We start from the raw sequence: 20,572 nt of genomic DNA on the forward strand, positions 1-20,572 counted from the left end.
ACAGTACTTTTGACACTCATATGAGTGCAATCATATTTTGCAAATTTCTATTTATAAATATGGGGATATGAATTTTTATCAACCTAATTTTTTGATGGCAGTTCCATAGCAAACTGATACTATTTACTTGTCAGTAATTTGGAGATTTCAGCACATGTGCATACAAGCTTGGAAATCCCAATCTTGTTGACATGTTCCTGGTGCTGAGTCTGTCATTGAGATCTGCTGTTTTACTTCGGAGTCACGTGAGTGACTACGTGAAGAAGCCCGCCAGGACGCATGCGTGACATATCGCTTTCACGCTTGCGAAACGACAGGCGGGGTGGAGCGTTCCCCCGCAGCGGTAAGTTTGAAACCGCGACCTGCAGGTAAGTGATTTACTCTGCGGTAGTGTTTGTCCCCGCGCTGTTTTACACGGGGGGGGAAACTGGACAAAATAGTGTCCACAAGTGCTGCGAGTGAAGCTGGCTGGGGAGGACCACGAAGTTGCGGGAGCCAGCAGCAGCTGAAGGCACAAGCCCCGCAAGGGATCAGCTGTGCCGATTTCTGATCCCGCGCCGGCCAGAACACCACGGCCGGGCGGGAGACTATTCAGAATGGGTCCGTCGACTTTTGACAAGTCGATAAAGGCAGGAGGCGGGGTGGAACGACGTTCCCCCGTAGCGACAATTTAAACCAGGACTTGCAGGTAAGAACTGCGGTCTTTTTGTGTTTTCCCATGCTGATTACAGGTGGAGAAACCAACGGGAAACAAAGGAGACAAGGTCTGCGACAAAGCTGGTGAGGGAGGACCGCGGAACAGCGGGCAGCCAGCAGCAGCCAGCGGCACTCGGATCACCGATAGTGGGATCAGCTGTGCCCGATGTCGCCTCCGCACCGGCCAGGGCCGGGCGGTAAGGCTAGACACAAAAACAAACAAGGTCGTGGACTCCGAGGAGTACGACTTTGAACAACCGCGGGCGGCCAGCGACCGAGAGCGCTGGAGCCGGATGGAGCGGTGTGTGGAGCATTTGCTCCAACGTGACAGACTCCGGGAGATGGAGTCGGGTCACTGTGGGCCCTATGATAAACCCACAGCAGTACCTCTTGAAGGGCTGCACAGTGCTTCTACCTCATCAGAGGGGAGCACTGCGGGTCAGTTCTGGGCTGACCTGGAAGAGGGGTCCGCAGAAGGAATGACAAGTGTGCAAGGGGTGCAGGAACGAGAGAACCTACTGGACTAATAAAAGGGACTCCAACAAAAACCCACTACAGCCAAATACAGCACCCCTACGCACCCACCAGCAGAACTGGTGAAAGCTCGAAGGCCTGGTACTCAAAACATGAGTCTTTTTTAGGCCATGGCCCAGGCCGGCCTTCTTGGAAGATGCGGGGACCTCCAACGCCAACCAAACCGAAAATCCAGACACCAGCGCAACAACAGCAGCGAAGAACCTACAAAAAGAAGTAAACCTGCCACTGGTAACTATGGAGGTAGGTGGGTCTGGTTCCCTACAAAATACAGGGAGCATGGAGGTTGGGGGGAGATTACACTATTTTCTGATTGCATGGAGCATGTTAACAACCGATACTTACATCTTAAGCAGTATCCAGGGATATACAATAGAGTTTATACACAAGTACAGCCCTCCAGTTCAACATATACCGAACCGAATGTTCGTGCTTTCTGATAAAGAAAAATCAAAAGTGCAAGCTGAACTGGAGCGGCTTTACGTAAAAGGTGTAATTGAGAAAACTCAACACGAACCATTAGAATTCGTGTCCAATATATTTACCAAAAACAAAAAAGATGGTGGTTGTCGCATCATCATAGATCTGACAAAATTGAATACATTTGTACAATATATTCACTTCAAAATGGAAACATTTGTTACTGCTAAACAATTAATTTCCAAAGGTTACTTCATGGCCAGCATCGATTTAAAAGATGCTTACTATTCAGTGCCTATACGAGGTGACCACAGATGTTACTTAAAATTCAACTAGATGGGACAACTCTGGCAGTATAAAGCACTGCCAAATGGGTTATCAACCCCAGGCTGTTCACAAAAAGTTTGAAACCAGCCCTAGCGTTTCTACGGAAACGTAAACACATGGTCATGGCATATTTAGATGACATATTCATTGTGGGCAAAACTTTGGAATTGGCCAAACAAACTAACAGCCACAAAACAATTATTTGAAAAACTGGGATTTATTATCCATCCAGTTAAATCTAAACTAACGCCTTCCACTACTATGGACTATTTGGGGTTCACCATTGACTCAGTTCACATGTCGGTGACTCTGCCTAAGGGAAAGGCTAGAGATTGAATAGAGGCTTGCAATAACCTAATTGACATCAGCAAACCATCCATCAGATTGGTAGCAAAAGTAATTGGCAAAATGGTGGCTGCCTTTCCAGCCACACAATTTAGACCTCTACATTACCAAAACTTACAGAGAGCAAAAATACAAGCACTCAAAATTAATGCAGGTCACTTTGACAGACCTATGAAACTACCAATCAAAGCTAAAATGGAACTAAAATGGTGGATAGATAACATCTGGCTTTGTTCCAATCCAATCATTGTCAGTAACCCTTCCATGGTACTACAAACTGATGCCAGTGCACTTGGGTGGGGAGCCACCAATACCATCACCAGCTGTGGAGGTAGATGGACTGCTCAGGAGGCATCATTATTACTCACACTGGGCATAAACTACCTGGAAATGTTGGGTGCATTCCATGTCCTAAAGTCATATTGTACTGGGTCATATTACCAGCATGTTAGACTGCAGATCGACAATACCACCGTGGTAGCATACATTAACCACATGGGTGGAAACAAATCGACATCATGTGACAATCTGGCTAATACAATTTGGCAATGGTGTATCCAGAGAGATATTTGGATATCAGCCACTTACCTACCAGGAAGACTAAATTTAGTGGCAGACATCAGGTCACGCAAATTTAATGAAAACACCGAATGGATGTTGAATAAAAAAGTATTTGCTGATATTACAGCAAAATATGGAACACCAGATATCGATCTATTCGCATCAAGACTTAACCACCAGTTATCAAATTATGTTTCATGGGAACCAGACCCTGGGGCAGCGGCGACAGATGCATTTTCGTTGCATTGAGGGAAATTTATTTACGCATTCCCTCCTTTCTGCCTCATCAGTCGGGTATTAAGGAAAATACAACAAGACTCTGCGTCTGGTATTTTGGTAGTACCCGATTGGCCTACTCAACCATGGTTCCCAGTGGTATTAAACATGGTATTAGAACCATGTATCACCATCCCACATAGACCAGATTTATTGCTACATCCCGTAACAAGGGATAGCCACCCATGCCATAAACATTTGAACTTATTAATTTGTAGAGTTTAAAAACACCTCTACTGCAACTGGGACTGACGGACCGAACAGTGAACATGATCTCGGCGGCCCAAAGACAGTCAACCAAAAAACAGTATCTGGTCTATATCAGGAAGTGGGAGATGTACTGCCATAAAAACAACATCACCTACAGAGACATGAACATCCCGTCTGTTCTGGAATATCTGGCAGGCCTCCACTATGATGAGGGGCTCAGTTACAGTGCCATCAACTGCGCCAGAAGTGCCCTATCGACTTACCTATGGCAGGGGACAGAGCGTTACTCTGTTGGGACTCACCCACTGGTAACAAAACTTATGAGGGGAATTTTTAATACTAATCCCCCAAGAACCAGGTACTCCCAAATATGGGATGTAAGTATTGTCCTGAAGATGCTCAGGAATTGGTCTCCAGCAACAGCTCTGCCCCTACACAGACTGACATTAAAAACAGTCATGCTAATGGCATTGGTCACGGCACAGAGGGTGCAGTCACTGCATAAACTAAGACTGGACAACATGACTTCCTCAACAGAAAATATTACGTTTCATATCTATGAGTTAGTAAAGCAGAACAGACAGGGATCAGCAGGCCTCAATATACAATTTAGGTCATACCCAACAGATGACCGTCTGTGTATAGTAAGACATCTGTCGTTATACATGGAGAAAACGAAAATCCTAAGAGGCAATGAGAAGGCACTTTTTGGTCAGCCACAAGCAACCACACAAAAGAGTGACGGCCCAGACCATCTCAAGATGGCTGAAACAGGTGTTAACACAGGCTGGGGTGGATACTAATATTTTTAAATCTCATTCCACCAGGGCTGCAGCTACATCGGCAGCGATACAATTGGATGTACCAATGGACCAAATCCTCAAGGCAGCAGGATGGTCTGGGGAAAAAACATTCCAATTATTTTACAACAAACCAGTAATGAAACCTGGAACGTTTGCAGAAACAATTTTAAGTTCTGTAAATTAATTTAAACCCATAAAAAGGGGTTATAATTTTGTGTTAATAAATTTTATGATTTCAATGTCGAATTCTTGTCCAAATTATGTTAACACAATTCCTCCTATAGTCATCAAGGCAGACGTGATGCATGGACTCGTTTCCACGGCATGAAATCACAGAGCTTTAAAATCTTCACGTAGTCACTCACGTGACTCCGAAGTAAAATAGTAAGATTAAACGAGAACTTACCAGTTTGAAGTTTGATCTGTATTTTATGAGGAGTTACAATGAGGGATTACGTGCCCTCCGCTCCCACCCTTGATCATATACTTAACTGGTATCTCTTCTCTAATCTTACTATGTTTAGTCATTACAGTTATCTGTGATTTCACAACGCTGCTTTGAAGAATGACACGCATGCGCCCTGGCGGGCTTCTTCACGTAATCCCTCATTGTAACTCCTCATAAAATACAGATCAAACTTCAAACTGGTAAGTTCCCGTTTAATCTTACTATTATATTCTACATAATGTCCAGCAATGGAGCACAAACTATCTGAAATTCATTCAGCTTGTAGATCTTGCACCAGGTTAAAGAAAGGTAAATAACTTTTTTTTAATTGGCCATATTTGCTGTTTTTTACCTTTTCATTTGCAGTTTTAGGTTTTAATTTCACATAATATTTAATGCTTTGGTTTGTCAGGGACATGGAACAAAATTGACACACTGACAGATGGCAAATTTGGGAGCTTGACATAGCTATTTGTTCAAAGATTTTCTACCAATGTTGTGATAGCAGCTTGTTCGGGCCCACACATCACTTGATAATCATGCCGTGTCTTCCTATTAAAAGCCAACTGAATCCATTGTATTATTTTTCTTTCGGACTGAGATGTTTGGTTATCTGAACAGCAAGGATAGCTGACCAGATAAATTTAGAGGTTTCAACACAAACAGAATTGAATTAGGTCTCTGCCACTTTTAATAGTGGATTTACCTTGTGATTACATTTAGTTCCCAGTCTCATTTTGAAGGTAAGATTAGATTTTCTTTTAAGAATTGAGGTTGTACTATTGGGAGAAAAAAATTCCTTAAAGGCAATTTTAGAATATAGATGTGTTTATTTTATCAGTAAACAGTTTGACTTTTTGACCCATTTGAACATTTTACTACTGTGGTTAAAAACTAGAAGGGAATCTACTGACTTGAATATATTTTCGAAACATTTGAACCTTAAAATGTTTAGCATTTCTTGTTTTAATAAATACTCTCGGAAATGCAGAGCATTTATTAATTTGATCGGTATGGTTGCTATGTTAACACAATTGTGAATAACATGTAAACAGACAAAATGTTTCCATTTATAGATGTATAATTTCACTAATTTTGCAATGATGTTGAATGAACTGGATGACGAAATGAAAGGTGTTTTTGCACCGACTGATTGTCGTTTTCGTCCAGATATCCGAGCAATGGAAATTGGAAACATGGGTATGTACCAAAATTTAAAAACTGTTCACTAGAAATGGAATGTGTTCAAAAGGGAACTGCAGATGCTGGAATATCGAAGGTACACAAAATTGCTGGAGGAACTCAGCGGGTGCAGCAGCATCTATGGAGCGAAGGAAATAAGAGCGAAGGTCTGAAGAAGGGTTTCGGCCCGAAACGTCGCCTATTTCCTTCGCTCCATAGATGCTGCTGCACCCGCTGAGTTCCTCCAGCAATTTTGTGTACCTTGCACTAGAAATGGAATGCAGTTTATACAACCTCCATCACGTGCATTAATTTCAATGCTACTAATAGTGTAGTCGGCCCATCTTTAATGGATTTTTCCACCTTGGAACTGGTTCCTATGACTTGGGAATCTGAAGCTTTCTCTACTATATCATCTTTTATCACATTAATCTCTCGATTTTACTAGTTTTATTCTGGCTGGAGTGTGGCAGTGGAAGTAATCAAGAGATCGAGTTTTTGAGATGTTGAGTATTAAGAGCCAGAGACTGAAAAGCCAGGAGGAGAGTTGCTGGGAGCTGTTTCAGGAGGCAGTCACACTGCATTAATTACCTTGAATATGATCTATGGTCAGGCATGGGAGAATATGACTGCAGAAGAGGCAGATAGAAAGATCCTGAGGGTAGCTTTTGCAAAGTTGCAGCCCTTGTGCATTTCTAAAAGGTATGAGCAATGTTCGAGTGGATGAGGATGGGGATTTGGATAAGGTTGGGGACTTCAAGGAGGATATGCGAATTGTTGATTACATAGGCAACTATTAAAGTGCAGACAGAAAAGAGAAATCTGTTTGATATCAAGGATGGTATTTTAGGGCACATTATTTTGCCTGAATCGCATGTAAATTTCCTGAGGATAAATAATTTGGGAGAAGAGGACATGTGACTCCATGATTTGTGTGGGAGAAATGAATTACAACTCATGGGGCACTAACATCAATCCGGAGGGAAGAATGAGTTGCTCCATTGGGTCTAACTTTATTTGAGCAGCGTGGGTCCCATGTTCTGGCAAATCACATTAATGGGATTCTGGACAAGGTCTTTCAACTTGGGGATGAGGGATGTGCAGGTTTCAAGTGACGGGAAGTCTAGTAATTACCAAAGACATGAAGGAGCAGTGTTACAATCTTATGGGGCTTTCTCACGGGGCGACTTGACGCAAGATGTAACCAGAGTGAAGTGGTCGTGGTCTAGCACGATATCACACGATATAACAGGGGGTAGATAAAGAGTTCCCACGGGTACTCGGCATTTCTGTTATTTGTGCGAGTGACTTGTCCGTCTCCCGATCTTTCCCGTTAAATCTTGAATGAACATTGTGAACTGTGAAGTGTTGTTAAATCATCACGTGGCACAAATGATGTCACTTTTTTTTTCACACACTATAAATATCCTCCCTTGGTTGAATTGGCTCATTTGGAGACATGCCTGTACTAAGTAGTTTCGAGTACAGGATGGTGGTGTTTTTCATTGACGCCCTGTATGCAGCAGCCCTCTATGTGAATCGAGGACGCTTGCGTGAAGGCAGAAGGGTGAGATTAATTAAAAAGAGAATTAAGAGGAAGTCTCACTGGGTGAAGTCCATCTTTCAACGGAGACCTCTATTTGGACAATATGATAAACTGCTTAATGTGCTGTGCGAAGAGGATAAAAGTGCATTCACAAACTTTGTCAGAATAATGTCAGAATAATGTGGTATTTCTTGTGCTTCTTGGATACCTGAGCACTAGTTTGTAAATACAGATAGCCTTTTTTAAGACAAGCATTACAAGTGAAAATTGCCTGCCCTCATGCATAATTTATTTTATGGCTCTTGGAGACATGATTCCAACTTCAAACACAGAGCGTGTAAAAGCTGTCTGCGACTTTTTTACTTTGCAGCTGCAGGGCACAGACACACTTATAAGAGAAGTTTAAGTTAACTGCAAAAACAGCACTTTTAGATCAATAGCAATGTATGTTTTTAAATCATGGATAACATTAAATGGTTTTCCTGTTGATGTACTAATATATCGTTATATATACTCACATGAGCACTCGGGATACTCCGCAGCCTTCGTCTCTAGCAGGTTCCGTTTTTTCTCCCTGTTTCTGTAATCCTCTCTGTCCAGCTTCCGGGTTCATCGTTCGCAGGAGTTCCCACGGTAAACACAAGAGTTAATACGGATATCGCACTGGCCACTATGTCCATATAATGTTTCAATGTTCAACCACAAGTGTACAAGTCACTCTTGGAGAAATTCAAGCTTGCTTGAATTTTCTCCTGTCAACAAGTTACACGAGTACCTGCCGTTAGCGCCACGGTGGTCCACGAATGCCGTACGGTTATCGTACGAGGTTCCCACGATGTTCAACTCTGGTTACCTCTTGCGTCAAGTCGCCCCGTGAGAAAGCCGCTTTATCGTGAAGGGCTGAATGAAAATACAAGTCTGCAGGAAGGGGCAGAAAATATAAGTGAACTATGCTGAAATTGAATTTGGAATAAGCAAAAATTGTAAATGGCAAAGTTGGAGGCACACTATCTGAATGCATGCAGTAATTATAACAAGATAGAAATGGGAAAAAATAAATTTAATTTAATTGCCACTGCAGATATGTGGTTGCAGAGTGACCAGGACCAGGAGCTCGGGATTCCAATTATTCAAAGTTTGAAGGAATAGGCAAAAAGGGAAAAGAGATGGTATAGCATTGTTAATCAAGGAAATTATCAGCACAATTGTGGGTATTGATGATGGATGCAGTTGATCATAATCTGGAATTGATTTTGATGGAAATGAGGGAAAGCAGGAAACATAGTTACGGGTGGGAGTGATCTGTAAGTGCCCATTATACGATACTGCACAAAAAGTTTGTAAAAGGTAAATGGCCATTATCATGTGTGGTATTAATCAGCATATTGCTTAGACTAATCAAACTGAAGAATACAGTGATCAAGGAATTTGTGAGGTATATCAGAGAATGGTTCTTCAAGAAATTTGTTAAACTACTAGAAGAAGAAGAAGAAGAAGGGTCTCGACCCGAAACGTCGCCCATTCCTACGCTCCATAGATGCTGCCTCACCCGCTGAGTTTCTCCAGCTTTTGTGTCCACACTAGAAACATACTATCTGATTTGGTTATGTGTAATGCAGTAGGATTAATAAGATCCTGCATTTAGGGACTGTATGGAATAATGATCACAATATGATATTCTACCAGACACTGTTCGAATGGACGAATAATAGGTGATATTTCATTACATCAAGCCCCGCTTTGTAAAGTTTGAATCATCTGTGGGTTACAGTGGAGGACAAAGAAAATATCAGATCAAAAGCTAAAGCACATAAACGGGCAAAAACCTAATGATAAACCAGATACTGGGATTTTTTTGGGAACCAACAGCAGAAATGGAGGGATACAGTTGATTTTGAGAGTAAACTGGCAAGTAACAGCAAAATAAACAGTGAGAGCTTTATGGATGTATAAAAAGGAAGAGGATAGCTGAAGTAAGTGTAGGGTCTACTGGAGAGTGTGACTGGGGGCTTAAAAATGGAAAGCGATGAAATGGCAGGGAATGTTTTGCAGCAATCTTTCATGGTGAGGGACCTGGAAATAACCCAATAATAACAGATAGAATGGAAGCTCTTGTAACAATTCTTATCACAAGAGACAAATTATCGGAAACAATAATAGGACTAAAGGCGGACAAGTCACTATAATCTGATGGTCTGGACAAAGAGTTGAAAGATCAACCAATTAAGGGCTATGTGGAACTGGCACACTGTACCTTAACTGGTATAAGTGACAATAAACAGACCTTGGCCTTGAAACCTTGAATCTGGGGCAGATCAGCCATGACACTGAATGGCAGGGAATGCATCAGAGACCAAGTGTCTCAGGTTTCCTGTATTCTTGCTTCATAATTTCCTCCTTGGCTCCTGAAATAATGACTAGAATATTCATTTTTTTCACTCACGTTTTTTCACTTTCATGCATCTGCCTTTTCAAACACTTCCCTCCCAATGAATATTCTCCACTCTGCCCATGACTTCCCTTTATCTCGGTACTGGAGAAGCTATATAGCACGAGTCACCTTGACAATTACAAAGATAATTTTGTGATTACACCATCTATAATCTTTGCTAGTTTCCTACCATATGGCCATATGTACAGATTTAAGGAGTGGTTAAATGCTCTAGTCTCTTGTATTAAATATTGTTTTGTGAGTGGACAACAGCCTGAATGTTCTTCCCAGCTGCTATCCTGAAATCTTTAGGAGGTCCATTGGGTGGCAAATGTATGATTCTGGAGACTATCAGGCTTGCTTGTATTCTGCAGTATAACCAGTCATCACCGGCTACAACCTACGAGAACCTATGACAACCTTTGACCTCCTGGCAACCACTACCACTGCACCTATGGCACAAGAATTCTCGCTACTCTCCATGGCAGCTTCATTCTGGTCACTGCTAATTTTTCAACGTTGAAAAATTTGCAGCGACCATAATGAGGCCGCGAGTAGTGTGGGATGTGGAATGTGGGAATGTGGGAACTCCTCATGACCAGGAAGGTGACTACCCGGCAACCACCCGCGAACACGTGGCGACTGCATAGTTTCCTGCAGTCTCCTAAAAAGTCGCTTAAGTGGGACAGGCTCAGGCTGTTAAGTGGCCTAATGTAGCCTTTTGGCTTTGGAATTGCAGGCAGTCAGGTTTGGTTGCCTACCTTTTGATCTATGAAACCTTGCATTTTTTAAATTCCTTTTTTTTTGATATGCTTAGTATTAACTTGTTGTTCTGGAAGAATAAAACCGTATTGAAGCCAGGCTGAAACCTGTATTGAGCCCAGGCGCCAACTCTCGGACACCGCCTCATTCCTACCACTTGACTATGACGAACACCAGGCCACCATCTCCCAGACCATTACTGACCTCTTCAACTCTGATGATCTCCCCTTTACAGCCTCCAACTTTGTAATTCCCCAGCGCTGAAATGCCCGCTCTCTTCGCCTAAATCCACAGGACTGTCCTGGCAGACCTATGGCAGACCCATGGTTTCTGCCTGCTCCTGCCCCTCGGAACTCATCTTCAAATATCTCAATTCCCACCTTGTCCAGTCCCTTCTGACCTGTATTCAAGCTGCCTCACACGCTCTTCAACGCTTCAATGGTTTTCAATTCCTAGGCCCCCATTACCTCATCTTACAATGTACAACCAGTCCCTTTACATCTCCGGTAGACACAAAATGCTGGAGTAACAGCAGGACAGGCAACATTTCTGGAGAGAAGGAATAGGTGACGATTCTTCAGACCAATGTCAGGGGAGTGGGCGGGACAAAGATAGAATGTAGTCTGAGACAGTAAGACTGGTGGGAGAACTGGGAAGGGGAGGGGAAAGAGAGGGAAAGCATGGGCGATTTGAAGTTAGAGAAGTCAATGTACATACCGCTGGGGTGTAAAGTACCCAAGCGAAATATGAGGTGCTGTTCCTCCAATTTGCACTGGGCCTCACACTGACAATGGAGGAGGCCCAGGACAGAAAGGTCAGATTGGGAATGGGAGGGAGAGTTAAAGTGCTAAGCAACCGGGAGATCAGGTAAATTAAGACGGACTGAGCGGAGGTTAACATCTCCATTCCCCACCAGAAAATACTCTGTGTTCTTTCTTGAATAGGGACCCAATCAATTCCCCTCTATTAACACTCTCCTTTGCCTGATAGAACTTGTTCTCATCTTCAATAACTCCTCTTTTCACTCCTCTCCCTTAGTAGGGGGGGCTTGGGCGCCTGCATTGCCCCTTGCTATGTCTGCCTTTTTGTTGGTTACATTGAACAGTTCTTGTTCCAAATGTACACTTGCACCATCCCTCAACTCTTTCTCCGCTATATCAATGACAGCATTGGGGTTGCCTTGTGCACCTGATCTGTACTTTTGATTTCATCAACTTTTCTGCTAAATTCCACCATACCCTAAAATTCACTTGGATTACACATTTCTTCCCTTTTGCGATCTCCCTGTCTCCATCACGGGATGTACTATCGACTAACGTCTACTATAAATCCCCTGACTCCCATAGTTATCTGGATCACCTCCCACCGTGCCTCTTGCAAAGACTCTCTCCTCATCTGGCAATTTCACCATCTGTGCTGCATCAGCTCTCAAGATGAGGCTTTCCACATGAGGGCATCCAAAATGTCTACTTTCTTTAGTAAAGGTAGAATCCCCCAGTTGTTGTAGATGAATCCCTCACCTATGTCTCCTCTTTGTCCTATAGTTTTGCTCTCGCGTCCCTTCCCCCCAAGGATAGAATTCTATTGGTCCTTGTCTTTTAGCCCACCAACCTCCAACACTTCATTCTTTGACACTTCTGCCACCTTCAACATGTTCCCACCAGCAGTCGCATCTTCCCATCCTCGTCCTTTTCTGCTTTCAGCAGTGACCACGCCCACTGCAAGTCCTTGATACATTCATCCCAACCCATACAAACCACCCCCTTCCTGGGTACTTTCCCATACAACTGAAGGACATGTAACATCTGTCCCTGCACCTCCTCACTCATATCCATCCAGGGAGCATAGGAGCCTTACCAAGTGAGACAGACGTTCACATATATCTTCTCTACCTCTATTACTACATTTGGTGCTTCCAAAGTGGCCTTGTTTACATTGGCGAGACCAAGTGTAGACTGGGTAACTCGTAAAACATTTGCATGATATATCAAGTGAATTACATCGGTTAAAGACTGGCTTCTTTGATGAGGTCCTCGGGAGTGTAAATATATTAATGCTAACATAATGCCGAGCCATTTATGAACAGAAGCATTTTACTGCAGTATAGCTTTAGTCATAACATGTTGAACATGTGTCTGGTTTTGCAATTGACAGATTTTGCTGGTGCAGAGAAAGAAAGATTAGAAGAAAAACAACGAGCTGCTCGTAAAGCTAGAGCAAAAAATGAAGAGGAATGGAGAACCAGGTTAGTTGTTCAGATTTCCAGAAGCAATGTGGAGTTAAAACCCAAGAAGTAACCATTAGAAAAGACTGCTGATTTAATGCCAAGCTTTAATATTAGTGATGGGTTTTGGGTTTGAATGGCCAGATAAGACCTATTTATATTCCTAATTGTTTTGATCGAGTAATCACATTGTGTTTGTTCTTTATTTAAGTCTGTTATTTAACAGAGAACAAAATGCTTTTAATTGTACATTAATTTGCTTAATGTCATACTGGCACATGTTATGCTTGCAAGAGGAAAGCTTCTGATAGCATTAAAATACTGGTTATCTGATAGTGGGCTCAGTAAAGTAACATTCTGCTACTTGAAGTTGAGCTTGAATGGAATGAAACAAGGCAAAGTCTTGATTTGATTATTTCTGAAATGTTATTTGGCTTGATTGTAACTTATTGTTCTACAGATGGTTTCGACAGGATATCAATCAGCACACACGAACGCCAGACTGGATTTATACAGGGAAGTATTGGGAAAGAAATTATGAAGATTGCACTGATATTTACTGAGGATTTTAATTCTCAAAAGTTTTGTTGAATGTCGATCAAATGACTTTAACATTTCTACTACTTCTAAAACTTCTACCCTGATTTTGTCTGCTTTTATTTTGTTTAACTCACACTGATGTCAGTCCCAGAATCTCTTAATTACAGTATAATGTTAATGTGCAATAACCGACAAGAGGTTTTGGAAAACATTTCCCTGACCTTCATATACAAATAATACAATGCTTGAACTTGACAGCATTTCTGTTCTGGTATAATGGATTGGACTGCAACAGTTGAATTCCCAATAGTAACATTTAGGTGATTTTCCTGCTGACCTCTCCACAGAGCTCTAAATGACCTATTGAATTCATCAAGTGTGTAATACACCATACAGACTCGAAGGGGATAGATTTGAACTTTGGTTTGTGCTGGGTTAGAAGATCTCATTTGGGTACGGGTGCTACAAGGCTATCCCTGAATTAAGAGTGAATAAACTGGCCAGGGGTTTGTGGCCTGATGTTATTCATTGACTGTTGCTTGAAGCATGTGTTTATAAACAAGGGGCAAGGACAAAATTGGGTGCGGTTATGAGGCCCACTTAGGTGAAATAGCTTGCAGTCAGTCACTACAAAGACTCGTGGATGGAATATGGCTTGGGTGAAATACCAGAGAGCAGCTGCTGTGCGTGGAACTACGGAGAATGGCGTCTACCAGAGAGAAATGGAGAAAAACTAAGCAAGAAAGAGAAGAGCTTAAAGAATTTGCTCTACCAGAGCTTATGACTTGAAACTAGGTACTTGTGTTTTAAATGCTGAAATGAACATAAATCTATATATGTAGGTCTGAATAAAAGTCGCAATTCACTAGAAAGGTATAAGCATTAACTTTTTTCTCCTTATTTGTTTCCCCCCCAAAATACCGCGTCACATTAGTGCACACCTGGTGACCATTTTATGAAATAGTTACAGAACGAGAAGTTTTAATGAAAATGTTGGGAACGGGGAAGGATATCATTTTTAATTAGAGGACAAAAAAGCAGACCTCTGTAAATATATTCCCAGTAATCAGAATATTGAACTGGGTGCTATGTTAGATGCTATCAATGAACCTATAAATTGGTGAATGGGATTGAAAAATGTGCAGCTGTTAAGCAGCCTTTAGACTAAACAATTTAACGGTGTTACACACCTTAATGTTGAAAATCACACACACACAATACCTTTTTTATTGTTTTGCTGCAATAGTCAATACATTTTCTTACCTGCGTTTTCGTGATGGTCTTTGAAATGTAGACTTTTAATCTCCCTTGCATTCATTACCCTAAATATGACTCTCAGGATGAAGCTAAATATTTTTTGCTGACATAACAAAATTTCATGTAATGCCTACTATCATTGATAAAAGATGTATTCAGTTCATTTGTCTGCATTTCAGTATGAACAGCATTTTGCAAGTCTTAAAGTTTAGAGTACAAATGTCAGCAGTGAACCATCTTTGTTCATTTGTTTCCTTTCTTTGTCTGACAATGACATCCCTCTCTGTGAGAGTGATTCTTTATTTTTAACAATTGCTCTTTTGCAGTAATCTACTTTTAAAAGTATAAAAAAACAGAGTTGCTTGCATCATTGCTTACGTGAAAATTTTCAAATCCAAACATGAACAAAAAATTGTGTATCTGTATGTGTTTTATTGCCAAAGTGAGATTTTATTTTATTCATGTGTGCACATGTAGATGTTCCAAAGCCATAATGTTATTTCAACTTGGATTCGCAATATAATTTGTGGAATAGGGAATCAAATTGTACAAAGAGAAGTATACTGGGATTGAAATGATTGGAAAGGTTGCTAATAAATTGGTGAATCATATTTACTGATAATTGTTGTGAATCAATAAGCATGCTGGAAATGAAAGAACAGCTGTTGCAATCTCATTGAAGAGCAGAAATGATTCACTATTATGAAAACAGCAATTACAATTTTATTTTTAAGAAATCACTATATAATTTCCTCTTATGCAGCCCATCCAAATATAAACAGGTAAGGCCATTTGGTGGGAAAATGGGGATGATGTGGGAGGATAGGAATGGCAACCCCTGAAACTTCTCACCCTAAATTTTTATCCTTTTGAGCCTTGCACATGAAGAAGAAGAAGAAGAATGGTTCTAAAATATAATCAGACATTTTGAAGTATTTTGTAAACTGCAGGAAAGCAAATTTATTTCCCCCCAAATTGTACTGAAGAGTATAGAAGTATGGCAATAAGCAGTGCTGTAGTACTCTTGTGCAGTCATGTCTTTGGGGCAAAACAAATGTATAAATGAGGTTAAACATTAAGCAACGATTTTATAGATAAAATATAATATGATTTAGTACTGTTTTTTATTTTCCCAATTGTAAAATAAATGTACAACCGGTTAATAAGGTGTTGTGTGGGATATTTTGCGAAAAGCCCTGTCCCACTGTACGAGTTCATTCAAGAGTTTTCCCGAGTTTGCCCTGATTCGAACTCGGAGATTTACGGTAATGGCCGCTCGCAGGTACTCGGGGCTCTTGTGTACATTTTTCAACATGTTGAAAAATCTTCACGAGTCTTCCTCAACTTACCGCGTTTCCCGAGTACTTACCGTTAGCGTTATGAGCCGCTAACAGACGTCCCCGAGCTCCAATGTACCCGCTACGTTCATTCAACGTGCTTACCACGAGTTTGATTTTTTTTTTAAACTCGGGAGAGCTCTTGAATGAACTCGTACAGTGGGACAGGGCTTTAATGAGATTGGGATGCGCTTGCATATATTACACCTGGTGTTGATGTATCTTCAGCAGACTACATTAAGCTGACGGCTAATAACAGCTAAACAATATTCTATATGTGTAAAAATTGAGATAATTTATCCTGAAGATGGTATTGTCTTTTGTAAGGGAATTAAAATTTATGATGTGCATTAGATACATGTTGCTTCCGAAATAAATCTCGTCACTAAACTAAAACACATACAATATTTTTACCCCAAGAATTGTTTTTGTCTCTCGTGCAAAAACTGCAATACATGAAACACAATTATCCAGATCACGTATAATATGAACATTTGTGCAAAAGTACATCATTATATGACAGGAAACAAATAGATTGTTATCTGTTGTGATGGTTTGGAAAGAATACAATGATATATTGTACTTAAAGATGCCTTTATTTATTCTTTCAATCATAAGGGAAGGTGTTTCAAACTCTCAAAGGTATGTTATGGTCTATGTTTTATGTTTCCCTTTTAAAATTTTAATTTTGGCTAAACATTTTAAAATATTGCAGAGAATAATCTAGATTTATTGTTCATCTGAAAATTAAAATATAACCTGGTATGGCAATTTATGGTACTAAAGATTTGATATATATGAATACGTAAAGAAAAATTGATTTTATTTTTTGTGGTTATAACTGTAAACGAGAATTATAGGGGATGTTGTCTCTTTTCATATTTAAGCTTGTAAATCTTGGCCTTCTAAAATTAGTGTTTGTGACTTACACAATTGTCACAACCTGAATTATGTTCACAGTAATTGTAACTTTGTATGTAAGGATTACTGCTTTTTTTCCACTCAAAAATCTCAAGTTAAATGGTCAGTCTCATTTTCCACACTCTGTAAATTTGATACATTTCCAAATTACCCAAATTGTAAATAAATGTTGCACATCGGCATTACATTCTAAACAAAATAATGTTATTTGAGCTTGTGCAGTGTTTATTTGAATTGATGTTCCAAAATTGAAGTTCCATTTGCTATCTAGTTTATATCAAATAATCTTGTACACTGATTTGCATTCAGTATTGAGCTACACAAGTTCAACTCATTTTGCCTTCCTAGACAGCTGCTTCTCAGTTGAATTGTTAAACAGTTTTTTTGCCTTACTAAATGTTGCATGAAGAGTTCAGTTCATAAAACAGACACTTATGTAAAATTGACTTATTTTTATATTTAAATGTCAGTCCATTAATAAAGCTTCAAATCAGTTGTAATATTTTTCAGAAAAGCCTGTATAATTCTAAATTAATGTATGTTAACAAGTCAAAATGTATAAATATTAAAAATAAAAAACTCGAAGTGTTTATCAGTTTTTATGCGGCAACTAGATTTAATATGCCTGCAGCAAGACAGGAAAGTATTGTCTCAAGTTTAGGACTGGAGAATAATAAACACTTGAAAAATAGTGACACCGTTTAAATATCCTGCCTTTTTGGAATATTGCACATATAATATCTGAACTCTATTTAATCCTCAGATAAAGTGATGATAAAAGGTGTGATATTGTTGGGTCAAAGCATGCAGTTCACATTTTAAAGTCTGAATATCACTTAACATATCTATTATGTATAGTTATATACCAAATCGAAGGGTAATTTACATAAGTGTGGTTCTTGTCGAGGTAGGAGTTGATGTGCACCATTACTAACCTCTCAAAGCACAGACGTTGGTGCCACTGGCCGATAGTCATTGAGGCATGTCACCTTACTCTTCTTGGGCACCGGTATTATTGATACCCTCTAAAAGCAGGTGGGAACCTCAGACCTCAGAAGTGAGAGGTTGAAAATGTCGGCAAATACTCCCGCCAGTTGGTCTGCACAGGTCTTGAGAAGTCGACCGGGGTCCAGGCGCTTTCCGAGGGTTCACCCCTCTGAAGGATCTTCTGACGTCAGCCTCTGACTATGACTGTAACACCGTCAGGGCGAATAGGGGCTCGGGAAGGCACATCAGTGTTCCCCCTTTCAAACCATGCATAGAATGCATTGAGCTCGTCAGGGAGTGATGCTTCGCTGTCGTTCGAGAGTTGCCTCCTGATTTCGCCTTGTAGGAGGTGATGGCATTCAAGCCCTGCCACAGTTGCCAAACATCCGTCTCATCCTCCAGCTTAGAGCAGAAGTCCCTTTTGGCCTTTTTGCTGGCTTTACCAAGGTTGTATCTGGACTTCGTATAGACCTCTGCATCGCCAGACCTGAATGCCCGGGATCTTGCCTTCAGAAAAATGTGGATTTCATGGGTCATCCAAGGCTTCTGGTTAGGAAACACTCGGAAGGTTTTTGTTGGAACGCAGTCCTCCACACATTTCCTTATGAAGTCTGTAACGAATGTGGCGTATTCATTCAGGTCCGTTACCGAGTCCCTGTATGCAGAAAGAAGCAGCACAGCTGAATGGTCGGATTTTCCGAAGTGAGAGCGAGGGATAGAGCGATAGGCATCTTTGATGGTCGTGTAGCAGTGGTCAAGGGTGTTTGATCCTCTGGTGCTGCAGGAGACATGTTGGTGGAAGTTAGGGAGCGATTTCTTCAGGTTGGCTTTGTTGAAGTCCCCGGCCACCATGGTATTTGCCTCGGGGTAAGCCGTCTGGTGCTTGTTGACCACGGCGTGCAGCTCCTCCAGTGCCAGATGGCCATCTCCCTGGGGTGGGATGTAAACAGCGGTCAGGATGGTGGAGGTGAATTCTCTCGGTAGGTAGAAGAGACGGCACTTCACTGTCAGATGTTCGAGGTGTGGAGAGCAGGAGTTGCATAGGACTGCCACATCTGAGCACCACGAAGAGTGGACCATGAGACATGTCCCCTCCTCCCTTTCCCAGATGCCTGCGTATGGTCCATAGGGTGGATGGAAAACCCTTCAGGCTGGACCGCTGAGTCTGGGGAGCTGGGGGTGAGCCATGTCTCTGAAACAGAACACAGAGCATTCCCTCAGCTCCTTTTGGTAATGCAGCCTTGACCTTAAGTCCTCCACTTTGTTTTCTAGTGACTGTACGTTGGCCAGTAGGATGGTAGGGAGAGGGGGCCGAAGTCCCCTGCACTTCATTCTTACTTGTAGTCCTGCCCGACGACCACGTTTCCATACTCCATGAAGCCCTCCTCGTTATTTAAAGGTACAGTACTTGCGAGTCTCCACGAGGTCGGGGATTCCCCTGAGATTGGAGATTCCCTTACTGTCGGCACCTCCAGCTCCTTTGCCTCTGGGAGATCCTGCCCGATGGCCTCGATTCCGGACTCCATGAAGGCCTCCCCGGTGTTTACAGGTACTGCGCGCCTCCGTGAGGTCAGGGATGCCCCTCCAATCGGGGATTCCCTTACAGTCGCTATCTTTTTGAGTTCGCTAAAGTGTTAATGCATTTAATGCGTTAGCAGCTCGCTACTTTGTTGATTTCTGTAGATTCTTTGATACAGGTGAGCTCAGAAATACTATATTTGAAGATTTTCTGTTGTGCCACTGGGAAAATGTCACCGCAGGTAGGCGCCATCTTAGTTTATGATGGATGAACTCCAGAAATTGTTCATCCCTGTCTGGGGGATAAAATAGAACTGAGAAGGTGGCTTAACCTTGGCTGACGAGGAATTCACAAGGATAGTGTTAAAGCCAAGGAAGAGGCATATAAATTGGCCAGACGAAGCGGCGAACTAGAGGACTGGGAGAAATTTAGAACTCAAACAGGGGTGGGCAAAGGTTAATTAAGAGGGAGAAATGAGCATGAAAGAAAGTTTGCAGGGAATATAAAAACTGACTAAATGTTTCTATAGGTATGTAAAAGGGAAAAAATAGTGAAGACGAATGTAGGTCCCTTACAGTCAGACAGGTGAATTTATAATAGGAAACAAGGAAATGGCAGAACAGTTAAACAAGTACTTTGGTTCTGACTTCACTAAGGAAGGCACAAACAATCTCTCGGAAATACTAGGGGATCGAGGGTCTAGTGGGAGGGTGGAACTGAAGGGAATCCATATTAGTCAGAAAATGTGGTGGGTAAACTGTTGTGTCTCAAGGTAGATAAATCCCCAGGGCCAGATGGTCTGCATCCCAGAGTACTCAAGGAGGTGGCCCTAGAAATTGTGGATGCATTGGTGATCATTTTCTCATGTTCTCTCTACTCTGGAACAGTTCCTGTGGACTGGAAGGTAGCCAATGTAACTACTTTTTAAAAAGGAGGGAGAGAGAAAGTGGGGAATTATAGACCATTTAGCCTTACATCGGAAGTGGGGAAGATGCTGGAGTCAATTCTTAAAGATGTTAGCAGCGCATTTGGAAAGCAGTGACGGGATCGGTCAAAGTCAGCATGGATTTATGAAAGGTAAATTATGCTTGACTAATCTTTTGGAATTTTTTGAGGATGTAACAAGTCGAATGGATAATGGAGAGCCAGTGGATGTGGTGTAACGACTTTCAAAAAGCCTTTGACATGACATGAGATTCGTGTGCAAAATTAGAGCACACGGTATTGGGGGTAGGGTATTGACATG

General features: G+C 41.5%; 1 protein-coding gene across 4 annotated transcripts in view; it reads left to right on the forward strand.

The window, feature by feature from the left end:
- Positions 1-15,608, forward strand: part of osbpl2 (oxysterol binding protein like 2) — a 93,500-nt gene extending 77,892 nt beyond the window's left edge. For 3 of the 4 annotated variants that reach the window (XM_033041936.1, XM_033041938.1, XM_033041937.1), the window contains 3 exons: positions 5,697-5,820; positions 12,696-12,786; positions 13,226-14,291. In XM_033041936.1, the coding sequence (XP_032897827.1) occupies positions 5,697-5,820; positions 12,696-12,786; positions 13,226-13,328 (318 nt within the window). In that variant the 3' untranslated portion in view covers positions 13,329-14,291. Of the gene's footprint in view, positions 1-5,696; positions 5,821-12,695; positions 12,787-13,225 lie in introns of all 4 variants that reach the window. The other variant, XM_033041935.1, reaches the window with a different exon arrangement.
- The last annotated feature ends 4,964 nt before the right edge of the window (positions 15,609-20,572 follow it).

This window comes from Amblyraja radiata, chromosome 23 (genome assembly GCF_010909765.2).
Source record: "Amblyraja radiata isolate CabotCenter1 chromosome 23, sAmbRad1.1.pri, whole genome shotgun sequence".
Lineage (NCBI taxonomy): Eukaryota > Metazoa > Chordata > Chondrichthyes > Rajiformes > Rajidae > Amblyraja > Amblyraja radiata.